Genomic DNA, 25,536 nt, shown 5'->3' on the forward strand with positions numbered 1-25,536 from the left:
TGGTGGGTAGGATAAGGTGTTCATGCTGCAGGGAATGGTTAGTGATTTATCTACAGCTCCAGCATCAGGGGATGCCCAGGACTTCCTTCCCAGCCCAAGGTCAAACTTTACCTTTCAGAGGACCCACCTGTGGTCTTCTGCATGTCCAAAGCAGCTTTTCCTGAATAGACTAAAATTTGCTGGATTGAGAATCCTTTCTATTTGACCTTTCACATCAGTGATTTAAATGAAGTTTGAAACTTGTTACCTTAAGTAATTAGAATTCTTTTCTAAACATTATTCTTCAGATTTTATTTCCAACAGAAGCTAGAATCCAGGACAAATCCAGTAAAACTAGTGGACTCAGTAGTGGAAATGTTACAAAAGTAGTAGTCCAGAGTTGGTCTCTGGGTCATCTGGAGAGTTTCAGGATCTCTGTATGTTGGCAGAAATAAAATATTAAAGCCTAATTGCTGAGTAAGCCAAAGAAACAGCAAATGAGAGGACAGAAGGCTCTTCTGCAACAGCTCCTGTGAAACAGCCAACTCTGTTCCCCACTGGGCAATGGGAGAACATTGTTCTGCTTGGTGCAGCAGAGGGATTAATTTTCCATGGGAAACAGAGACCCTCGTGTCCTAGAGCTGGGGCTTTGGTCTGCAATAGAAAGAGGGCACACTTAGAAAAAAAAATCAGTAGAACATTTCCCCCAGTTTTCTCAAGAAAACTGTACTTGCGAGTGTCAGCTCAGAAACAGGAGGCATGTCCCAAGTAGGGGAATTTTTTCACTCGTACTAGAAAAAGTGACTCAGGGAACTGAAGTGGGCTGTCTAAGTCACCCGTCATGCACAACAGCCACCTCCAGCTTTCCTGGCTCGAGAAATGGGAGAGCCATGGTGGATCTCTGGTGCCTTCTAATGGAGAGGAGGCACGGCTGATCCCTCTCTTCCAAGAGGCTCCTGCCACCAACCCACACACTCTGCCAGCACATGAACCCCACCTCTCCCCCAACCTGGGCACGCCAGGCAAACCCCTGGGGTGTGCAAAGGTCAGAGGGGGTAAAGACCCTAATGGCTGCCACTGAATTAAAAAATAATTTTTAAAAGTTTTATTCACTTTTACAATTTTAACTATTCAGCTAACTATACTTTTGGTTCAAGTATCAAGCTAATTTTTGTCAATGGCTTACAAAAACAGAGAAGTTTTGCTATACTTATTCTATGTATTTTCTGGAACCTTAAGTCTTAAAAGAAGTGAAATTATACTGAGCAGCCCTAACTCAGCTGTAATCTTCTAGTGAACCGTTAACATTATGGTATGCTTGCAATGTGTTAGATTTCAATACCCATTGCTGGCATCTCCTGTGATTAAAGTGGGCTCACCTTCACACACTGCCCACAGCTCCTACTGTGGATTAGAATGGTCTTGTATGCTTTGCAGGTGGCTGCCAGTCCCAAAGTGTAGGTATTGATATACATATTTAATCGAGGTTAAAACTCACCGCAGCCTGTGCAGAGGTGTGGACCACCCAGGGCTCCCCTCCTGTAGCACGGGCTCTCCCATGGTCAGGGAACAAGTTTTTTCTGGATGGGCAAATCTGTCCCTGGTGCCTTATCCTGTTCACAGTTTCCCCAGCCCTTGATGCAGCAAAGACAATGGCACCTGCACTCACTCTGATATATGCTGTGAGGTGTCTGCTTCTGAAAATACCTTGGGCATCCTTTTCATAATGCAAACCACAGTGTCCCGGAGCCTGCATTTTTAAACGCACCAATCCCAGCAAGATTTCTGTAGAGTCTGAGCTCCAGTTCAGAGAACACACTGAGGAATGACTTCCTGGCTGCAGGATATGAAGCACTTGGATTCCTCAGCTAGGGGTCACTAGAATTTAAGGCAGAACAGGACTTTGGACTCTAAAGTGCTTCCAGAGGGAAGACATTCTCTACTGAGAGACTACTGGATAAAAGCTTTTATATATTAATGGTGGCATTAACTGCAGCTTCATATTCCTTCTCCAGTACTGCTCCTGGTAAGTGAATCCACTGGCAATGCAGAGTCCTTGTCCCAGTCTCTGTCACATACGGTCAGAGGAGGCTCTCCACATTCCCTCCTATACCAAGGGGTTTCCCTTCACTGCAGCCTTCCTTTCACACTGAATTATGCTTCACACATTCCCTTCCTCCAGCTCTACTTACACCTGGAATAAGGAGAGTCTCTTTTCCGACATGGATAGATAAAAGAAAATCCACCTCACTTCACTTACGTGTTTTCCTTCTTTTGGCACAATGAAAACCACCTAACAGTAATTGTTTTGATTTTTTAAAACCCTTTCCATAATATTTACATTGCAAAAAACAACTAGGGGGAAAATCATAATATGGAAATGAAGTTAAGTAAAGTTTTAAGTAAGTTTCTACTGAAACAAATGCTTTATGCGTAGCTTTGTGCACAGAAATCAACAGTGAGTGTGTGACAGCTCTCCTCCAGCAAGCTGGGTTGTTAACAGTGACTAACAGCTTATCTGTGTGTCTGTTTTCATTGCAGTGAAGTGGAGCTCATTAGTTAACACTGGTTTGTGGTCAAACAAGGTGTCAATAGGTGGCTGGGATGTAAAAGTATTCCTCCCACTCCTTTTCACTAGTATGTACCATAATCTCTCCCACTGGGACAGGACCCCTGTGTACATAATCCACTTCCATCAGCCTTCCAGGCCTGTTGTGTGCACCTCAAACAGATGCTCTCCCACAGCATTTGGACTTGTTCAGTCCCAGGGCTGGATGCAGTACAGATAAAACTAATCAATATCCATGTGCAGCCTTTCCCCAGGCATATTTGATTTTTAAAAGAGTTCTTCAAATTCTTAGACTGAAAAGGCTTTTAATTTGTGTGCTGGCAAGAGAGACCAAGCTTGCAGGCAAGATTTTCCTATACATCAATATCATAAGACATGCACTTCATTAGTGAACTTCCATCTTAAAAACAAGAACTGGTGTGCTAAGAGAAAGAACTCCAAAAATTACAGGTGAGGTCTACACAGTCCAGAGAGAAATTTCAGAAATTAAGTTAGCAATAAACCTTAAAAACCACAACTTTCTTTAAATCACCTATCTCCAACATATGAAAGGGGGGCTCGGTTACTACAGGCTTTTTCCCAGCGTGGTGTCTGTAACAGTCTGGGGGTACCAAGGGCTAAGAAACCCTGTCTGCTACTGTCAGCAATTCCAGTGCAAATCAGGAATAAACCACCCCTGGTGTCAGTGTGAGAACCACAGTGGTGAGGATAGGAACAAATCCTGTCAGAGACTGTTGGGCAAAAAATATATTGAACAGCAATGTTTATGACAGTGAAGATCTGAGACAGAACCCTGCAAACTGCCCAGATGTTAGACTTACTGTCACTCTTATCAAAGTTTCTGCCAAAGCAGCAAGAAGCACCACAGAGCCTCTGGAAAATGGCCATCTCCCCATTGGCTGGATGCAGCATTTAATCCTCACCCTCCCCCTTTCGTATCCTTAAAGCTCCATCTTCCCCTTGTATTTGGCTTGAATAATCCAATAAAATAAAAATCACTCTTGACTTTGTACCTATTATGTATTCCAGATGATTACATTACTTTTAATCTATACCTGTATTAATGTACAAAAACATAAAATCTGACAGAAATCTCACATTCAGTTAGGCTACAGCATAGTCCATATAGCTTGGTCATATCCCTTACTGGACGTTATCTCCCAATACCATGTTTTCCTTTTCTTTTGTAGAGAAGTAACAAGTCTGAGTCTCCATGGCATGATGCCAGACTGACCTCAATATCACACCTGTCGACTTTGAAATACCCACATTTTCTGTTACCCATTTCACCTGTGCGTAAAACAGGTGAGAAGACATTTACTGTTCCTCATGGCTGCATTTTCCTGCTTTCTTCATTCATGGAAAGGCTTTGAGATAAAACATGTGCTAGGATGAAAGGAAGCAAGTTGTCCTTTGAGGCAGTGGATTTTTTGTGGAACAGTGAAAACTGTGTTACAGAAAGGGAAATTTTGCTGACCTGTCAAGAAAACAAGGAGCAGTGGTAGATGAAATCCTAATTTCTCTCAGAGAGTCTTAACACAGAGTATTGCTGCAGCAGCAAACACAGTTGAAAATACTACAGCTTAATAATATCCCTTGCAATAGAAATGTCTGTAGTAATCTTTTAAAGCAGCTATAAGGCACTTGTGATTGCAGGCAGATTTTGATGAAAGTGTTATAATGTATTGTAAAGCAGCTCCATGCTGCTTGGGTTCATTGCCAAGCAGTTCACAACTACACTGACCACAAATGGGAAAAAAATTTCTTGTGGCAGTAGATCTTTTTTCCTGTTTCACTCCCTCTCTAAAAGTGCTGGAAATGACTGGGAGCATTAGTATTCTGATGGAGAGAGGCTGTGACAAAGACCATGACTATAGGGCCTCCTGACTGCTGCGCTGCTGCCAGTGATGTGGAGGGGACTGACTCCGACGGCTCCACTTCCCAACAGCCCTGCCATGGCACACAGAGAACAGACGGGTGATTCATAGCACAGGCACGATGCTCTCAGCTTTGCAGTGTTAGCTTTGCACTTTGCATGGAAGTATGACACCAGGTGAGCAGATATTTATCTTCATGCAGAGATTTCACATTGCATGTGCATGTGTGTACATGTATGGTCATTTAAAAAAGGACAAGCTATGTACCAATGTGATTGTATCTTCTTTCTGAATGTGTTTTCCTGGCAGGATTTGGAAGCCTCATGCAGGATGTGCTGTGGTGCTTCAGTCAAGTAAAAGGAACTATAGATACTGGGGTGACAGAAGGTAAGTTTATTTTTCCTTTTGTTGCTGTGACCAAAAATAACTTCTCACATACATCTTGCCTAGCTGGTGTGCAGGAAGGTCATTTGCGTGCTGTTGGGAGCTGCTGGTACAGAGCTAAGCTATGCTCCTTGGTTTCTGCCCTTGTTACGTACTTGTGCATCTGAAAAAGATGGGCCTCTTAAATTAGCTACTGATGCAAGAATTCATTTGAAGGCATTATAGCTTAATCATATTAATAGCCTTTGAAATAGATTTTCTTCTGGTTTTCAGCTGTTATTTACAGAGTTTTTCAGGGAATTATGAGACAGCTTCTCCAACTATAATCCTTACTGGAAGCAATTCTGGAACTTAGATGGACTATTAGACATATTTCTTCTATTTTGTTGTGATCCACAAAGTGTGATGACTTCTTTAAAAGCACAGTCTTATGAGACTAAGAGGACTGAGTCAGCCCAGGCCTCTGACAGCAGAGCTCTGACTTCTCCTGGTGGGAATGCAGCTCTGGGAATGCCTGGAGCACTGTCACCTGTCCTGCTTCAGCGGCAGTTTTGTTATGCTGCTTTTGCAGAAGAAGTTTTCAGTCTGTAATCTCTAGAGACTACAGTGGGGCACAACACTCAGAAGCATATCTAACAATTTATTAAATCTCTAGAGGAAAACACCACCACAGTAATTAAAGCCAAAATATTTTTTTACTGAGTTTTTTTGTTGGTTTTTGTTTTTCCAAATTATTTACCAGTGTTTTGAGCTTTTACTGTAGAATATGCAGATCATTGTAACTGGTCAGGAGTACTTGTTTGCTACTTTAGAATTAATGAAATGTTAGGTTGCCTCTCTTGCTCTCTCCTTTTCTTAATGTAACCATTTATCAGCTGAGGCCTATAAGGGGTTTTTGTTTTGTTTTGTTTTGTTTTTAACCATTGGAGAGAGTTAGTGGATGAATCCAGAGGCATGATGGTAGGAAAGGACTCCTGTGATTTTTTCTTGGGGTAATCTGGGCTCACAAAACAGTAAAGACTGATGGATAATACTTAAAAGCTGTATTCAGTAAAACTAGTAATGAAAAGGTGATACCATTGGTGCATTCAATCTGAACAGTCACAAACAGCGTGACCATGACTGAGGAGGAAGCTCAGAGTGTTACATGTGGGATGGGCTTTGGTTCTTGTGCAGAGGTACTAATTCATGTACATACACATGAATTAAGTCATAAACGGAATATTACAGATGCCTTGCCTTCATCAGAAGTTTATCCACAACTTGTTACTATTATGCTAGTCTTTATGACACATTTTTGACCTTCAAAACTTTTGGTAACATCCAGGCATCCTGAACTTGCACAATGTGGTTTCTTTAGTGATTAGGAAGCATGCAGTCATCTATGGTCAGGTAAAAAGAGATGTTACTGTTATTACAATGCTCTGCATCTTTGAATGTGGTAGAGCCTACCTCCTTCAGCAGAATGGACTATCATTCTGGCTTTCAAATGATATTTCAAATGTTGCCAACAACAATTCTACATTAATTTTGTGATAATTGTGTGCTCTTATCCACACACAAGCCACACAAACAGACCTACATAAACCTACATAAACCTTGTTTATTGCTTCATTTAACTTGGAGAATGGTGTCACAGTCCGTGGTACTTGTCCCGATAAAACCAGGGGTGTAATGGATCCTTTAACTAAAGCAACTGTGTGGATGAATGAGCTCCCTTGTGCATAGATGGCAGGCCTGGGATATCTTTCAGCTGCTCAAACACTGATTTCAGTGTTAAATGTGAAGTACATGATGTTGCTGAGTGCCATTGTCATATCACAGTGCTTTGAACTACATTTCAGTACTGCCAAAAGGAAACAAGTTTTAGAGATCTTGCCTTATTCTGATACATTGATTATTAGCAATCTACTGTAGAAAACTGATTAGCGCGAACGTAAGAGGTGAAATCTCCTCGAGGCTGGTGCGGTGCGGGGCTGGCTCGCTCGGCTCTAGGCGTGCGGCAGTTTCGGGACACGCGTCCGCCTCTCCGGCCCTGCTGGACCTGGGACGCGCTCCCGGTGCGATGCGCCCTGCGCGGCCCCGACGGCGGCTCCCGGCGGCCGGGGGAGACTGCGGCGGAGCGGGGCGGGCTGGGGCGGCCCGGGCCCCGGGCTCTGCGGCTCCCTGCGGGGCCGGGCGCGGGGCGCCGGGGGTGTGTTCGCGGGCGGGACGGGCTTAGTCAGCGCTCCCGGCCGCGCCGCAACCGATGCGGCGGCGGCGGGGCCGGGCCGGGCGAGCCGGGGCGCTCCGCTCCGCTCCGCCGGCAGCGCGGGGACCGGCCCTCCCCGCCGCTCCGCGCGGGCCGGGGGTGCCGCTGTCCCCCCGGTATCGGTCGGTGTCTTAGCTCGGTCCGGCGCGGAAGATGAAATGCTTCTCGCGGTACCTCCCGTACCTCTTCCGGCCGCACGGCGCACTCCGCTCCGCCAGCTGCCACGCGGAAGGTACGCGGGACGCGGGGGGCGCGGGGCCGCGGGCGGGGCACCGGCGGACACGGCCGGTGCCTCCCTTGCACTGGCGGGGCCGGCGCGGGAGCTGCGGTGATAGTGCTGCACAGCTCCAGATGTGTGTAGTTTGTAGATGTGGCCTTAAATGCATCCGGATATTCCCGAGGAAATGGAATAATCCTGCCATGCTCTGCCCGCCTCCGGTCACCCGACCTCTCTCCTGCCGTCAGCAGAGCACGTTTGGCGAAACAGCTCTGCAGCAATTTGGGGAAAAGGAAGTGTTCTCAGCAGTGTTTCAACTTCAAATTTCCAGGGTAGGAATGCAAAGCGGTAGGACTATGTTTGCCGAGACTTCCGTGGGACTCTCGCAGCGGAGAGCCCATTCTTGCGGATTCATCCCCGTGTGACGCGGTGTGGGAGATGTCGGACAGGTCTACGGGTCATCCGCAGGCACCAAACAGCTCCGTGGGATTTACATTCCCAGTACTGCTGCTCCGCGTGTGGAACTACAGCGGTTTTTCTCATTTGCTCTAAACAAAATCAGTTAATGAGGAAAACCACCACCCTGTCACCCAGTTTTCTACAGACCCATCAGTCTGTGTATATGACTGAATTACCAACCTGATCCAAGAGGAAAATCCAGGCAAATGCTGGAGGGATGTTTGGTTGCTGAGTATGTGGAGTGGAAGGGGCAAGCAAGGAGCACTTGGCAGCAGGTGATGACACTCTAGGCTACGTTACTACAGCTACTCAGGCTGCTGTAGTTCAATCCAAGCCGACAGTATGGACTTTTTTGTTTTAAAGTTTCTCTGAAGTTCTAAGCAGATAAAATTATCCAATTAGATAACTGACTCTGAAGTTCTTTCTTTGAGAATTTTTCTGAAGATTTCTCTTGTTTTCATGTTGACTTTGTCCAAAGGCACAGTCCCTTAAGATATCCTGAACAAGTCACTTCTGGATTATTGTATGGGAACAAGTAACTCAGTGGAGAAGCACACCTCTGTGCTGTTTTAAGGGAGGTCATATGACAGGAATGAGGTGAAAAAAAAAAAAAAAGAGTTAAAGAAAAAATGTCACACGGGTGTGCTATGCATTCTTCTTCATAGCAAACAATATGGAAAAAATGAAAGTTGAACAGCACCCTTTCTTAGACCCATGATGAGATGCATATAATAAGCTTGGGGTAAAACTGAGGTCTGAAGAGTTTAAAAGACCCTGTTCCACCCTAACTCATTAGCAAAACTAAGAAGAGAAGGTAAGAGCTGCCTCCTGCCTGAAAAAGCAGTTTAATAAATAGCTTTAAAAACCCAGTGGGGTAAGTATTATGTATTTGGCAAAGAATGTTTCTTTCAAGGCCTCTGAAGAACGGCTGGCATCGCGCCGAGGCTCTGCCTGGGCTGCAGCTGCGGAGACACAGGGCAGGGACTGTACGCAGCGAGGGTGAGCACTGGCCCGTGGTGCAGCCTCGCTCCGCCCTGCCGCTGGGGACACAAAGTCCTTGTCCTCGACCTCCAGCATCTCCCGAGACAGGGCACAGCTTCCGGAGTTATCCCGAGGAGCCTAGGACGAGTGGTGGCTGTCGGCTTGGTGCCGGCGTAGTGCCCACTGCTGCCGCCCAGTCGTGAGCCCGTGGCGAGCTCGCCTGGCAGAGGGAGCTTGGCTGGCCGTGGGGAGCTCTCCTCCCGCCAGCAGTGCAGGTCTGTCCTGCAGCAGTTGAAACAGAAAGAGAATTTATATTTCATCTTCAGAAATTACATGAGCTTCCAAATTACACACTGAATGACAAGAGAGTGGCACAGATGAATTCTGATCCCTGCTGCTTGGTAAGTCACAGCAACTCCTCCGTCATCCTTTGAGTAGCTCTGTGTGTTTTCCTGTTTGGAAGTTATGATAATTTCCAGAATATTTGTATAATAGTACCCTGGCTCACAAATGCTCCAAAGAGTGGAGAAATGCCTGTGTTTCAGTAGCCCATTGGTATCTCTCTGTTTGTTTTCTCTGAAGCCTTTTACAATTTCCTGGTTTTCCACATCTCTCAGTTTGTGTCCAGGCTCTGAACCAGCATTTTAGATGTTAGAGCTGATACTAAAGCTTAGCTCAAAGATGCCCTTAAACTCGAGGGTTAGCTTTGTAGGGGCCTTTAAGATGAAAGCTCAGCCAGAGGCACCTTAAAACTAAGCTCTTTACCTAGGGGCACCTCTAAGCTAAGCTTTTGGCCTTTGAAATACTTTGGAGTGATGCATGTAAAAAGTAATAATTATTTCCTCATATGCTCCAGACAGCAGATTCCTCCATTGGTAGCCACAGAAAGTGTGGTTAGGTTTCAGTGGGATCAGTAGAAGAGGCAAATTAACAACATGAAGGAAGGTCTGCTTGGGAACTGTTTAAAATGTGCCTCAAAGCTCCTGGTCCCTGATGCCAGCTTGCAAGTGGGATGGGGTGGTGAAGGGACCAGCTGGCTGGTGGCTGACAGGCTCCTCTGCTGCGCTCAGTCATGTCACAGAGCACACCTCAGTCCACATGCAGGAGAGCTCTAACACAAAATCGTTCACCTGGAGTGAACCTAAATTAGTCAATTTTCTGGTTTGGAGACTTTACCTTTGTTTTTATGGTGACTATTACACTTACCACCAGCTTGTAAGTTTTTTTCCTGCTGCGTTGACCACAAGTGGGTTTATTTTCCTGGTGAGTCATTCTAATGGTTCTGACCGGAGTTAATCAGGCACCAGCAGCTGGGAGCTTCATGGAAGTCCTTATGACTCTGGAGGGAAACCCACAGAAATTAAGTTTACAGCAGTCCTAATTTTACAGGATGGTGTGTGAATTTGAGGTACAGTACGATTGCAAAAGTATGCAAATATGGTTTGGTGTAATTAATAGTCTATAATTACATGAATAGAGGCCATTAGTGTAAGGCTGATGGAGGAGAACACTGAGTTCAGATTGAGCTTTCTACAATAACTGCATCTCCTGATTTAGCTGTTTTGCAGTTTCTCATTCTGAATGCCACATCAATCCTTGCTTTTGAGTGAAGAACATCAGACTGGCTCTAATTTCAGGTCTTATCAGGACATGAACCGTGTGCAAGAGTCCAGCTGCCTGGTCGGTTCATTTCCTAATAGTAAATGAGGTTAATTCTGTGTGGCTACAAAGAACTGGATTGTGGCTAGGGGGAAAAGGGCTAATTCCCTATCCAAAATACAAGGCGTAGAGTCAAACTGAAGCAGTGTGGAAATTATTTCTTCTCCCAGTGAGCTTAAGTCCTTGTTTCTGTGATAACCATTTCTTCTCTTTTATTCCTCTTTGCCTGAGGGAGTGGAATCCCAGAGCACGGCCCTGTTCCTGTAGCAGTGCCTGGTGTGAGGCAGGTGATGCGCTGCAGCAGCGGACAGGAGAGATGCAGGTGAATTGTTGGGCTGCTTTAATTTGAGACATGATGAACCGTGTCCTGGCAGGACATGGTGGGGAGCTCCCATGTCAGGGGTGCTGCTCAGATCATGGTGGGATGCCCATCCCACAGCCTCAAGCTCTGGTACTGGTGTTCAGGCTCGGCAGCAGTGCAGGTGGGTCAGTTTTCTCCATTGGGGATGATCAGTGCACCTGTATTTTTGTTGTGGTGACTCAGGAGCTGGAAATACCTTTCATTAAAGGCTGCACTGATTGCATTTCCCTTGCACTTTTTCTTACTCTGCCCATATCAAGGCCTTTTACAAAAAATAACATTTTTGTGTCTGCTGCTGCTCCTTGCCCGAGCAGGCCCCATCCCCATGTGAACACTGGGCTACGAGCTGGGAGCTCATGTGCAAAAGCCAGATAAGCAGGAACAGAGGTCTAGGCTCACACTGTGCTCACATCAGTTCAGGGTGGAATTTTTAAATTCTTATGAGTGGCATTTCTAAACCTCTTAATGCCACATAAAAGTGCTTTGTGTCTGTAGGTGAGCTCTGATAGTATAAAAAGTTTTATACTGAGGCCATGATCCCTCACATGATCTTACACTGTTGAAAGTTTACAGCCAGAAGTGATAGAACTCTGCTGAAATAGGTGTTTTTTAAAGGAGGAAAAAGTAAAAATCCTGGTAGCTCCTAGGCTCAGATACGGCCTGACATGGAGATCAGCTTTAATTATGTCAAAAGTCTGTGCTTTTTGCACCTATTTCCCAGGCTCAGGACCTCATTTGTGTTCTCTCAAAGCTGTTGGGTAGAGAGTGGGGTTGAATTTGGTTTGAGTCATGGGCATGACACTGAGCTGCTGTTTTAAACAAATTAATGTCATGTTCCCGTGTGACCCTTCTGAGTGAGAGAGTAAGCATTGCCGAGGGCATTGTTGGGGTGTTCCCTCAGGGTGGGCAGTGGGCAAGGCCACAGGACTTGTGTGGAGAACATGGGGCTGGTTTTGATCAGACTTCGGGGCTGATCAGCTGGAATCAGAGTGCTCTGCGGGCTGGTTCATGGGACCATACATTATGGGTGCGGTAAGCTGGAACCAGTCTGTCCTTTTAGGTTTTGCTCTTGAGCAATACTCTTCATGCTGGTTGGCCAAGAAAGGGAAAATTCCTGACCACAGAGTTCATTATAGAGAGTAGAGCTGAATATAGAGCAGGAGGTGATTCTGATGAGTTTGGAGCCTCGAAAGTTTTGATTAAATGCAGTTGAAATGGTGGATCTCGATTAGCTCTGCCAGGAGTGGGTCATGAGAGATGCTTGTGGTTTGCTTAAATAACTCCTTGAGGGCATTGTGTGTGGTCTATGCTGAAGCTTTGTCTCCAGGCTTCGAAGCTGCAGATTTGATCTTAAAAAAACAAACGAGAGGAGGCGAACTCCACCTGCGGGGAGATGTCACTGCTGGACAGGGCAGGAACCCAAAGTTCTGCTCAGATACCCCTGGAACAACCTGCTTCTGGCCGCGCCCCTGGCCGCGCCCCGCGGGTGCGCTCCCGCCGGCTGCCGGGCGGGGGCGGTGTCGGTGCCGCTGCGGGTCCCGGTGCCGGCGGGCGCCCCGGGCCTGCGGGGTCCCACGGGCAGGGTCCCCCAGCGCCGGAGGCGGCCGCGGCGCGTCCCGGCGCACGCCGGATGCCGGCTTTGTCCTTTCGCCTCTCCCCGCGGGGCTCGGACTCCCTCCGGATCTGACATCTCTCCGGGGGATGCTCGGAGTGGCCCCGCCGCGGCCCGCCGCGACCGGCGCGGACCCGCGGGACGAGCGCTCGTCTTTAATGACAGAAAATGTCGCTGAGAGATTTTTTAATCAAAAATACTTTTAGTTGTGAATGTTCCGTCCTGGCGTTGGAGGATTTTGAAAATTATTTTTCTTCTCCCCCAGTTTGTGCCGGGATGCTGCTCCCCACACCTGTCCCGCGCTGATCCCATTCCTGTGTGACCATCGGCCTCTACAGGCTACCTGGACCTCAGACTTCCAGCAATTTTCCTTGTCGAACGGCTCCAACAAAAGCATAAGCCGAATTATAAGCACATTTCCAAGATATCTCTGGAGATATTTCCATTCTGTGACTGTATTTTCCTCACTACAGATGGGTTCAGCTGTAGCTTCCCAGCGTTCCCCTACTGTCTATATTTAGTTAGTGCTTAAATCAGCACAAAGGTGCCTTCTGTCATCCCTCCCACTCGGAAGGGACCTGATGGAGGTTGCAGGGAAATGCTTCAGAGCGAGAAGGAAGAGCAGCTGGCGGGGGCTGAGCTTCAGAGCAGATCGCGGGCTGCGGCTGCCTTTAAATGGAGTTATTTTAAGCGCTTTTGGGGAGGGCAGGATGGTGAATGTGGTGTGGTCAGGATGACCTACCAATAAGAAAAACCAGGGAAATTGTCTCTATTTGTTGTCCCTGCGACGGGCAGCTTTGTGTATCAGTGGAATTGCTGAAACCGTTCTGCCCAGGCCAGGGGCAGGGGTGCCCATTTTCCCCACCATCATGAGCTGCCTTTGACACACCCACAGGCACAGTTCAGTGTCTCTGATCAGACTCAGAGATGTGTTCAGCTGCTGTACTGGCTCGGTAGACGAGATGGGAAATACCCAGTGACAGCGTGCAGCCCCTTGGGTTTTGAGTGCCATCTCTACCAAGCCCATTCAGGAATGTCACAGGTCACCACATGAAGGCTCACAGGGCCACACATGGAACTCAATGAAAACATTAAAAAAGCCAGTAGTTTGAGATTTAACCCTGTTTTCTCTGCAGGCAGCTTTACAGAACAAGGTCACCAAAAATCCCTTACATATGTTGATGTTGTGGTGGAGCTGTGCAGGTGTAATTGCTGTACATGAGACGCTGCTCTTACTGTGAGCTCCTTGTGTTACACCAGTCACCCAACAAACCCTGTTTGATACTACACTCTAAATAATTTTCTGACATGGATTATAAAAGAAAACCCGGCTGTCAGAGACTGATCTGGCTATATTTGGGAAATAAACACACTCGCAGCTTTGTGAAGCCATATGGTGAATTTATTCACAATCAGCAGTTCCTTTCAAATGCAAGTTCATGTCATTTAATAATACATTTTCCAGTATACAACTCAGCACTCTGTTTTCTCTGTTTCCTCTTCCAGCGTGTGATCTGGGAGCAGTCAGCTGGCCTCAGCCTAGGCCACCTCTTGTCTCGGCAATGCACATTCAGCAGTATAATTAAGCACTTACATTAGTGAGCTCTTACCAGCTCCTGTGGACTTCATCAGCAGTTTTTGTCCCTGCACGTTTCCAGTGCTGCTGGCTGCTATTTTCCTTTCTGTGCAGTGTTGCACAACAGTGCAACTTTTGGCTTGGTTTCTTCTGGAAATAGGGCTATAAGACGCTGCATGGAGTGTGTGTCTGAGTAGCCATCAGACCTGCTCTCCTCCACTGCTTCAGGCACTTGCTTGGCCAGCTCCATCTCTGGGCTTGGGGATCTCAGAGGCACCAGCTCTGTGGGAACAGGGACAGGGACATCCTCCTTGTGCCCTTTGGGGGGGAGCGGGGCGGTGTCATCCCAAGGGCGGGGGCTCTGTGTCCAGAGCCAGCGTCAGATGCCTGATGCTGGGCACCAGGTCCCTGGTGCTGACGAGCAGGGTCTGCATGCAGGCAGGTGTGCTCAGCACCTGGCTAGGGGTGCACTGCTGGGCACAGACATGTGACTCTTGGGTCTCCTCCTGGCCCAGCCTTCTTCCAGTACAAGTAGCCACTGACACCCACAGGTAACTTCTGCTGTGGGCTGCTCTGGTCCATGTGAGTACTGACAGCCACGGTTAACCGTGGTGAGCGCTGTGACCTTTCTGCTGTGCAGTTTGCAGAGAGTGCTCAGCTCCTCTCCCTTGCAGGACTCCGGTCTGTACCTGTGTATCCCTTCGGGATCATTGCTGCATGTGGGAGGTCAGCCTATCCCTGCCTGCTTCTCTTACTGCACTGTGTCTGATCTCCAGCACAGATCTTTCCCTTGTGCCAATTCCAAATGCTCTGCCCACCTGTATAATGACAGCACTTATCACTAAATAGCTTCAAAAAGGCCTTTTACACATTAACTAAAGAATCCACACAACACTTCTGTGAGGGAGCTGTGCATTATGTCAGAAACTCAAGGAGAGAACAGAAAAGGAACAGCAAAGGGGGCCGTGTTCAGGATTGGGTTCCTCTGGTGTAGATACACTTTGTACTTCAATCCTGAGCTGCTCTGGTGGCCTTTTTATTCCTTTTGTTTCCCCTGAAGGAGGTGCCTCTCAGGAGGAAGAGCCTGGGGGTGAGCATCCACCTGTGTGGCTCCTGGCCGTGTTTTGTCTTCCTACCCAGGGAGAGATCACTGCTATCGGCACCGGCACCACATCTGCTGGAACGAGGTGTGATCAGGTCACTGAGCCTGAGCAAGTGGAGGGGTGTAGTGCTCGATTCTGTTGAATGAACATTTTTTGTAGAATGCTTTGTCTTCCCTTCCTGTGACATTCATGAAGTAATTTAAAGTAGCACAGGGTGCTTACATGGTGCTGTGAAAGCATGGGCCCTGTCACTTGTGCAGCGTGATAAGCACAGGGGCACTTGGCCATCCTGGCAGCGCAGCACAGCCACGGCCTGAGCGCTGTTGCTGCTCACTTGTGTTCTAAGCATAAAGTCTCTAGGTCTGAAAGGTCAAGGAACTTGTTCAAGCTTATAAAATATAACATTAAGAAAAACCATGGTTGAGTCACGCAGAGGATTTTCACACATGCATCCATACAAAAAGGCAGATACATGTGTCCACACCCTGCCAATACAAGCCTGCGTGCAGGTGTTACTTCTCTTTAATTTGGTTTCTCAGTAACCCTCCTGAAGTGGAAATTTCACAACAAAACCAAAGTGTTCAAAAGCAGGAGCTGATGAGAAGGCTTCCCTTTTATCTTTGCCTTGATTCTGTCTTTAAATTTGATGTTCCTCAGCTGAAATGAAAGAGTAATCAACTCACAAGCAGATGGCAACAAACCCACCACACTAACCCATGAAGAAAAACCATGAAGGGGCATTTTTTGACCCCCTGTCATATAGTCAGATGTTGTTCCATTGAAGGAGGCTAATTGACTTGCTTGTTTCAGCTAATACTGGCTTAGGCTTCTCTCCATCCCCACTGTTAATCTGAAATCTTAAATGACAGACTAAGGAAGAAGAAAATAAATAATACGACTGATTAAGATCAGGAGCAGCCTAAGAGCAAGGGGCAAAAGTGCTTGGGAAAAAAGAGGCAGTTGTGCTTCTCCTATGGTTCTTGTCTGTGGTGGCCCCACAGGCATGAGCACTGCCATGGGCCACTGCTCCCCATGGTGGGGAGCCTGTGTCCCCAGGATGGGGCCCTGTGGGGACTCCAGGAGGGCTCCCATCCTGAAGATCTGGAGCCCTGCAGCTTGTGGGAGGAGAAAGTCAAGAGCTGCTGAGAGGTGCTCATTTTCAGGAGATGAAGGATGGCAGTGAGAATTCCTGGTGCATGAGCGGGTTCAGGCCCAAGGATGTCTGGTGCAGAGCAAGAAGCAGGGCTTGGCCCTGTGTGGGGTGAGCAGGTGCTGCCCAGGGCTGTTGTGTGTCCCCAGGGGTGTCCTGTGCCTTCTCCATCTTCTTCTGAGGGTTCTGTGTCCTGACTGTGAGCGCATGCACAGCTGGACAGCAAAGGCATTGCCTGCAGAATTACAGTCCACTGCTGCTTGGGCTGCCCTGAAATAATCTTCTTCTCTTTTTTGTGCCAGCTTTGTAATTTCTCAAGGATAGTTGTCCTTGAGAGGAAAGATATTGCAGGTTTGCTGTGCTTGACGTCACTCTCCGTGTTGTCGAAACTGAAAAGCCATAAAATTCACACTGATGAATTTTCACATGTGAGTCTGCGAAGGCCATGGAGAATGTTTTTGATGGACTGTCAGCCCCATATTTTTCTGACACCCATTTTTGGAGGGCAGGAGTGAGGGGAACCTTGCTGTTACACCTTTGACACTCTTTTCCCATAAATTTGGGCCTCAGGAAAATGAAGCAGTGGAACCTCTTTGTCATAGCACATTGGCAAAAGATTTGTATGATGGTGGTGGATAGGTCTAAAATAGACTCTGCAGTCAGCAGGATGAAAACTGACTCTTTCTCGTAGGTTATGGCAGACTGGAGTGGAAGGGCTGATTGAGCTAAGTGTGGGAAGTGCTCGGGACAAGCTGGGGAACAAGAGCTGCGAGAACGAATGCCTGCGGTTCGTGTGGGGGAGCAGGGTTCTCAGTCTTCTGTCCAGGATATCCTTTTGTGGCAGTACCATGTGCGTTGCTGCTGAGTGGCGGAGGGAGTTGCTAATATGTGTGACCTCATGCGAAATACACTGTTCAAATGCCTCTTTTTAATGAGCACAAGTACTTGTTCTATGTGAGCAGTCATGGTAAGACTGCTACAAGCTGGCACCCAGTAGTTGCATATATACGGTGTGAAGGACGGGTGTGCAGCATTCCGTGGACTGAGCTGAGTGTCCAGAGAACACACGGATGGATTGACAGTGTTCATGCTAATGAATTAATTACTCTCCCTGCGCAGATGTTTCTCCCTTGTTCAGAAATCACTCACAAACATAACAGGAATTAAATCAGGTTTTTTTATTCAATTGGATTAAAGTAGCTGTATTCCCATGTTTACGGGGGCAATTTGATTTAATGTTACTTTGTATATTGTTCTGCTCTCATCTTCAGGGGAGTAGTTGTCTGTTTTAGGAAGTAATTTTTCTTAAAGGACAATAAAATCTTAATGATCACATCATCACATTTCAATGTAGACTTCTATGCCTAGTGTCATACTGACCTCATTGCTGATGTTATCATATGTAATTCAGAAAAAGGCCTTGGGAAAGGCATGTGTGTGTGTTTGTGTGTGCTGGAGCCCATGTGCTGCTGCTTGATTCACGGCTGGGTTGGGGCTATTAGATTTCCTTCCCCTAGGCATTTTATAATCTGTTTAACATAACACAGTTGTTTGTCTTGTTTGCTGACTGCTTAACAGATGGATATGTGATTTTCATAATTACTATATGAACATTAATAAGACGTGATATCTTTTATTAATTAACAGTTTTCCAGGTTTATTTTTCCAAATGACATGAGGGAGATTATATGTAAATATTAGTGACATACAAATATTAGTTTTACAGCATTGGCATTCTGAGAAGTCAGGCAAACTTTTAAGGCTCCCCATGGTGTCTCTTGTTTTCCTTTTTCCCCTCCCCTCAGCTGTACTTCTGAAGATTCTTTGGTAGCACAGCTGGGTTTATGCTTTGTTAAAGGTAGGTCTCCCTTTAGTGTAAGCAAAGACCAGATCTGGCCAATGTCCTAGGCCATCCTCTATATTTATCCTGCCAGTGCAGCATTCTTCCAGCCCATTTCTATCCTTGTATGATACTATCATCCCATCCTTCCTGCTGGAGATCTCCAGAAGTGGGAATCACTGTAAACGAGTATGAAGACTGCACACTACACAGAAGAGAAATCTTCTCTCACTGTGACCACAGCTGTTCCTGGGAACTCTCCCAGTTCCGTGGCTGAAGAGGATCCTGGAGAAAGGAGGTCAGTTCTCCTGGGAAGCGGTGGGAAGCTGGCAGTGCCAGGCAGGGCTCCCCAAAGCCGCACTCATCTCTCTCACTGGGACTTCCAAAAGGAGGTATAGTTTTGTTTTGTGATGAAGCAGCCCCTTTGCTACCTGGGAGGGGGCCAGCAGGTCCCAGGGCCCTCCCAGGGTTGGGGACACTGGCCAGCCCCAGTGCCACCTTTCCCAAGCTGCAGTTTTTTGCTGGAGGCAGCCGGAGGACCCACGGGGGAGGAGGCACAGCCCCGGGAGTGATGGGTCACACTGGAATGCTGAATTTCAGGTGTTCACAGAGAACGAATGACTGACCTGGGGTGAGGTGGAGGGCAGGGCAGGGCAGGGCAGGGCAGGGCAGGGCAGGGCAGATCCGGAGCCGCAGGGCTGGAGCTGCTCCAGTTGCTGTCGTTGGCCGTTCCCTGTTTGTGGCTCTGAGTCACGGAGGAGTAGTGTAACTGAGTGGATTTAGGGCCATGTGCACATAAGAAAGGTTGAACAGGATCAGTGTAACACTCCCTGACCCTCTGTCAATGCTTATGAGCTTCAAACACAAACTCAAGCTGAAACGTTCCCTTCTTGGGGGCTTTGTTTTGTGGGACGATCTGGTATAATGTATCATATCATAATGGCAAGTGTGGGCGTGAGTGGAGAGCAGTGCAGCCTCACCCCGCCAGCCTCCAGCCCGCGCTGCAGCCCGCCAGTGCTCCCAGGCCTGGCCAGGCCTGGCGGGAGGCTCCAGGGCACCCTCAGGGCCGCGGCTGCGGTCGCTCGTGGCGGTGCTGCCATCCTCGTGGCACCTGTGCTCATAGATACCAGACTGAATCAGAGCATGCTTGTTATTTTCCCTGGAAAATACCAGAATAGTTTCATGCTTAGAATATGTTCTGAGTTAACCAAAGCATGCATGAGCCAGGCTGGCTCTCCAGTGCTTTGCTGGGTTCCAGACATGGTTTGTTACGGAGCGTTGCCATCTGCCAGGGCACCACGGGGGAGGCTTGGTTATTGGGGCAGGCCCTTCACTCATGTTGGCTGTTGCTTTGTGAAGTACCACTAAAAACTGACAAATTCCTGTTAATGTGGAAACAGTTGGCGAGTTGATCGGTCCTGACAGGCTCTCTTGGTTCCCTACCTCTTAGTATTGCAGCAGCAGCTGTATTTTTCTGTACCCCATTTTGCACTTCCCACCAGGGTGATTTTGGGTCACCATCTGTCCTTCTGACACTTGCGGAACTTCAGCTAATCCGTGCGCAGGTTAGGAGTGCTGCTCTGCCGGACACATAGTTTCCTTTTCTTTGGGGAGTTAACTCTGACTGATTAGCCTTTGTGTTTCCCATTCTGCAAGGCTGACCAGGCTACATCTGTGTGTGCTTCACTCTGCTGCTGCTGGGTGACATCTGAGGACAAGCAGAATGATTTTTATAAGGTAGTAATCCCAGCCTCAGGTTCCCAGTGCTCTGAAACTTACTATGTTTGTGTTGCAAGACATGGGCAGCCCTATCTTAATTTATACCATGATTTCATTACTTTTTGATGTGGGACATTCAATTAATTGAAGGCTGTGAAGTAATTGCCGTTTAGGAAATACAATTCACAGTGACCTGGATGTGTTGGTGTTTCATTGGCGAACATTCTTTCAAATAAAATCCACCTTTGAGGCCATATGAAATTTTGCATATTAATTGCTAATTTAACAGAATAAAAGCTAAATTGTCATTCTCGCACACAATATCCCAGGATATGTGGGGAAGCATCTGAGTGTCCAGTGTAAATACATGACAAAGTTCACTTTTTCAGGACTCAGACTGATCCCTGTTTCTCTTTTGTTGGTTCTTCTGACCATCATGATCTGATGGGTTAACAGTCTGCAAATTGTTGATTGTTTAATAGTTTTAAAGGTTACAGGGTTTTTTTGTTTGTTTTTTTTATTATTATTACTGTGGTGTGTGATTGCCAGCTTTGCTCTGTGGAATTGGTTTTTGCCTTTGTCATGGTGACTGACATTTTTAAAGCAGCAGAGCGACAAAGGGGCCACAGCGTGGAGAAGGCAGGTCCCGCTCACCCCTGCCCAGCCCTGACACCCGTGTGGAGGGCCTGGCCTGTGCAGGCTGCGGGTTGTGAGCAGGGGCTGAGGTGTGCAGCCAGCTGATGGAAAGCAGTTGTATCTGTTCCACTCAAATGCACGTGTGAGTTCACATGTTCCCTCCCATAGGGTGACCTAACCTAATTAAAAACATTTTGAGAGCTGTATTTTCATACGAAATAGTCAAATTTCTTCCCCAACCAAAAATAAATCAATAGGAAAATCTAAGAAACAAAATACTGTCCTTATTTTTGCATTCTGTGCTTACTAGATTTAGTAATTCAGCCTGAGACTTGCTCTCATGGTTCTCTCATGAACAATGTTCCAGTGTCCTCTTGTATCCTCTTTAACCCCCATCACATTATGCTGCTGCAGCCTGTGAGCCCTTTAGGTCAACGAGCCTGTGTGTGTGACATGGCACCTGTACCTGGGCTGTGTGTTCTGTGTCCAGTGCTCCCCAGGACACCTGCACTCGTGCCCTGCAATGTGTTTCACTCCCAGATACCCAGTCAATGCCTGTCAGTTTTGGCTTTCCACTGTCACCTGTAGTAGAGTTTGTTACTCCAGGTAAAACCCAAACCCAGAGGAGCAGACAAAACACCAACATAGACAGGCCTCACCTGCAGCATGGCTCAGAGTAGCTGTTTTCAAGTGAAAACTTATTCCTTAGCATAGGCTGTGCTACACTGGTTCAGATGCTCCAATGCTGTAGCATGTGGCCTTAATCTTCAGAAGTGGCAAATCCTATTTACTGTGTAAGTATTTAAGCTAATTATATCTCTGATGTGAGGAACATGTGACAAACTGTTCACACTGTATCCTTTAAAAGACATTGATGTCTCAGACCCTCCTGAAATATTCTGTGCCTCATTCCATTCTTGGGGTATTGTATGTGTTCTGCAGTGTATTTAGCAATAGTATAATTTACTAATAATATAGAGGAAATAAGTATACTATGCCAGGATGGTCTGTAGAGTAGAATAAGAAATAACTCATAGCAAGTTTTTCCAGGAAGCACCATGTTTGTGTTGCTGCTGCGCAGTTGCATTATATTGTTGCTATGTCGTTGTTGCATTATAGGAGAGACCTGATGAACAGGAAGATGCCTGGGCTTTTCTAAAGCCTGGCATAAAATGCTTAGTAGGGAAAGACTGCATCTGAAGAAAGGGCTGCTAAAATGCAGCAGAAGCTGGTTGGTCTAATGGAAGGCAGGAGAGAAAGCCCTTGGGGAGCAACTGTTCCCTGAGCCAGGCTGGGTGTGTGGCAGTACTCATTACTGGCGTGTTGTTAATCATGTACAGCTTGTACCAGCACCTGTAACAGCGCGGCAGGGGTCAAGGCCGAGTAGATCAATTTATCATTTGACCTTTGGGAGGCAGAAGTCTTCACCTACTTTGCATTCAATGAACTGATTCTTCCCTTTTCTGCCCTGAGGTCCTGACTCTTGTTCTCCATCATTTGGGAAGAAGAGGGCTGCAGCTTGTCCTCTGCATTCAACCTGGATTCCCAATTTTCTTGATCTTGGTTAATCTGGTAAATTATTGGCCTTCTTCAAATCATGCTATTTAATGTTCATATGACTGGGACTTCATCACGGGTATGGGTTGTGGCTTCCCCAGCTTGCTTACATGACTTACAGGAGAAAACATGAAAACCAAATTGACTTAGTGCAGTGAAATCACAGTGAGGATATTAACATGTGGTGGGGGGTGTAGACATTCCCTGGGGACCACACAGCAGCCCAGCACACTGTCTGCAGGTACAGGGGATGGTCCTGCACGAGGCATTGACCATGAGGGTGTTCATCCAGAGAGGGTTCATCCTCTCTGCATGTCCCTTCATGGCTGTATGGGAATGGTCTTTGTTGGCTGGTGCAAGCTGGTGCCCTTCCTGAGCCTTGCCCAGGCTTCCTAGGCTGGAAGAGATGAGCATCAGTCTCTCTGGGTGCTCAGCTCTACTGCTGGCACAATATTTATGAACTGGCTGTGGAGGACTCATTTGTCTGTGGTCCTCTGGAGAACTGGATCCCTGACCTGGTGTCTCTGTCTCTGGCCATCCCAGGGAACCCGTGCCTATGGCAGTGGATGTGTTCAGCACTAGGGATGGTGAGAAGCTCTGGGTTCCTGCAGGGTGTACAGCATGGGTGCCTCTGCCCTGAGACAGCTTTTTCCCTTTGGGGTTGTCCCTTAAATATGGGCCAGCCAGCCACCAGCCCAGGTGGCTGTCACCAATTGTATGTTGAGAATAGGAGTATAATTACCCCATTTTTGCTGCATAATTAGCTCTTCAGATTTGTGAAGCTAAAGTGCTGTCTCTATTGGAATCCGTGAGCTGAAGGATTTGGAGCACATTGGGAACTGGACATGATTGGAGAAATTGTACAAGGGCTTTAAGTGCTCTCCTTCTCAGAGTACTAATTGTGTGCCATGACCTTCATCCAGATCAAAGACCAGGTGCTGGCTCTGACATGAGATGTTGAGGGGTGTCATGAAAGCCCTGGTTTCCCTTCCTTAGCAGAGATGGGCTTTCAGGTAAAGCATCTCAGACTTGGTTAGGGCAGGTGGAGGTGGCCACCACCTGTGTTGGTCCATAGTTTGATAAGTCTACAAAGCTGAGATGCTGCAGAGTGAGAGTATGTCCTGCTTCCAGGGAGCAGTTCCCTGTCCCACCCTGGAACAGGGGGATGTTCCACCCACAGGAAGGGACAAAGAGCGGGGCAGCAGTGTCTGCCCGCAGCTGCAGGTCGTTGTGCTGCTCACAGACCTGTGGCAGGCAGAACACAGGACCCTGGGGCTTTCACTGCCAGTCCTGTCCCCTGCGCCATGGGCATGTGCTGTCACCAGTGCTTCTGCACACAAGTTGACCTCCGGCACCGTCCAGCGAGCTGGTGCCCACTGAGGGCACTGAGCTAACGATCAGTCAACCAACAGAAATAATTCTTACAAATTTAAAAGAAATTTTGTTATCTGTGCTTAATGGTTAAAAGATTAGGGTATTGTTCTAACCCAAAACAGTAATTAGGAAAATAGATTTACTGCTCATGGATGGGAAGCTAAAGGAAGTGCTGTGAAGGAAGTTCTGTATTGAGCATAAAATTGGAAGTTTGATTCAATTATTCTTCACACACTGTTTAGATCCCACAGAAACCTGAGCATGGAACTCTTCAGCCTCTCTAATTGAAGCAAAAATCATTGGAGTGGAAAGTGTCCTGGCTCTTCAGGAGATGTCAAAGTACAGATCATGGCAGACACCTGGGGGTTTGGGAAACAGTGACAGCTACAAGCTGACCTTTGGCAAATTTAATCTGCAAATGGATTCCTGCTTAGGACAGCTAATGCTTTTAGTTATTGTAAAGGCTTGCTCCTGGATTTTAAAAAGCTGAGAATAAATGGATTTCATGATGTAGCTCCTATGCATGTTGCATAACAAACAGGTGGCTTCTGGATGTGTTTAAATGATACAGTGTGTTGAAAAACTTTGCAGGACTTACGAATGTGTAAGTATAGTTCATGCACAATGGGGGAATAATTTTTGCTACTTAAAAAAGGAGAAGGGACTTGGCACTTGTTAAAATGAAAATACACTGATGACGGTGTATACTGAAAAGGAAGGGAAGGAAGTCACTGTTTGTGTTCATGATATTCATGGGCATTGCAGGGGCTCATTACTCAGCTGGGCATTGCCTTTGGCCTGGGGTTTGGCATCTAGGGCCTGATGGGAGGAGGCAATATGGTAACAACTGCTTATTCAAAATATGTCTTTATTTTTCTTGTCTGAAGCTGCTCTTGCCTCTTACAGGACACCTGCAGGTGAATGTAGCTTGTAGACAGAGGGAACCCAATTCCTGTGGATAGTGTTGTGGTGCGGTTTTAATCTTTCTTTTCCATCTCTCTTTTCCTGTGGGAGGTCCACATCCTTCCCTCAGGAGACAGGAGACCACAGACAGAGGTGTCAGCTGAGTTGCCCAGAGCCAGCAGCAGTTCCAAGTCCTGTGGTGTGTTGGGGTCTGCTCTCCTGTGCTGTTGCATGCATGAGGACCTGCCAGCAACACAAAAATTATTTCTAAAGCATGATGTTAGTGCTGTGGCTCTCTTTGGCATGCAAGAGAGCTTTGGTCAGCATATCTCTGCACTGTGCCACTAAGCCAGGGCCAGGTCCTGTGCCTTTTCACAGGGAGTGAATTCAGACTAACCTGCGACTCTCACCCACTGCAGCTAAGAGCAACCTCAGCCTCAAATACAGTGTGTTTTCTTGAATTAAATATGTGCCTGGGGAATATAGCATGTAACTCACATTCCAGGATAATTCAGTGAAGGCTTGGGCATGGAGACTACCGGCTTATGCCTGTCTGATGAATGCTTCTGGCTTGTCATATCAGTAATCCCTGTATTAATGAGTGGCCTGTGATGTGATGTGGTTGATTGACAAATCCTGAAGTTATATATGCATAGGAGTAAGCGCTGGAGTTCTCCAAGGTGCAGTTTTACAATGTCTTTTATCAGCCTCTATGTGACAGCATGTCAGAAAACATCCTGGGGAGGCAGGAAGCTGGGGGCCTGGGAATTCACCTTTCCTCGTAAGGTCACAATGGGTAGAACAAGCTTTCCCTCTCTCTTGCCCCTCATCTGAGAGTATCCGCACACTCCTCCAAAAGGCGTGTGGTGGTGTGGTGGGTGTGCTGGTGTGGTTGTGCAGCAGAGGTGTGGAACATGCTGTCCAAAAGATGCACATACTGGACGTACTGGAGTCCTTGAGCCTTCTTGCTTAGAGGTGCTCTCTCCCATGCTTCCCCTAGAATAAGCAGCCCCCAAGCAGACAGTGAATCTCAGCAGATAATAATAATAATAATAATAATAATAATAATAATAATAATTATTATTATTATTATTATTATTATTATTATTATTATTATTCAGGCTGTAAGATCTTGCACATTCCTAATGAGATTTTAATTATGACACTACAGCTGGGAGAGGAAATCAAGCTGCAGCGCACCACTGTATTTACAATGTTATCCACCATCTTTGTCCATTCCCTTTGCATCCTCCTGTTCCAGTAACAATTACACTCCCTGCTGATGTGGCCCTGGACTGTCAAGCAACTCCTGTGCCATGGCCGAGCTCT

The 25,536-nt window shown here is 47.0% G+C and overlaps 1 protein-coding gene and 1 long non-coding RNA gene across 4 annotated transcripts in view; both read left to right on the forward strand.

The window, feature by feature from the left end:
• The first annotated feature begins 3,775 nt into the window (after positions 1–3,775).
• PPP2R2B (protein phosphatase 2 regulatory subunit Bbeta) overlaps positions 3,776–25,536 on the forward strand; it is a 67,879-nt gene continuing 46,118 nt past the window's right edge. The window contains exons 1-3 of one of the 3 annotated variants that reach the window (XM_069029004.1): positions 3,776–3,853; positions 4,359–4,601; positions 4,735–4,812. In XM_069029004.1, the coding sequence (XP_068885105.1) occupies positions 4,592–4,601; positions 4,735–4,812 (88 nt within the window). In that variant the 5' untranslated portion in view covers positions 3,776–3,853; positions 4,359–4,591. Of the gene's footprint in view, positions 3,854–4,358; positions 4,602–4,734; positions 4,813–7,029; positions 7,293–25,536 lie in introns of those variants that run through there. The other 2 variants (XM_069029005.1, XM_069029006.1) reach the window with 2 other exon arrangements.
• LOC138118166 (uncharacterized) lies at positions 7,304–14,159 on the forward strand. The gene is made up of 3 exons (XR_011155018.1): positions 7,304–9,118; positions 10,608–10,698; positions 12,615–14,159. It is a non-coding gene; the product is annotated as an uncharacterized lncRNA (long non-coding RNA).

This window comes from Aphelocoma coerulescens, chromosome 13 (assembly GCF_041296385.1).
Source record: "Aphelocoma coerulescens isolate FSJ_1873_10779 chromosome 13, UR_Acoe_1.0, whole genome shotgun sequence".
Lineage (NCBI taxonomy): Eukaryota > Metazoa > Chordata > Aves > Passeriformes > Corvidae > Aphelocoma > Aphelocoma coerulescens.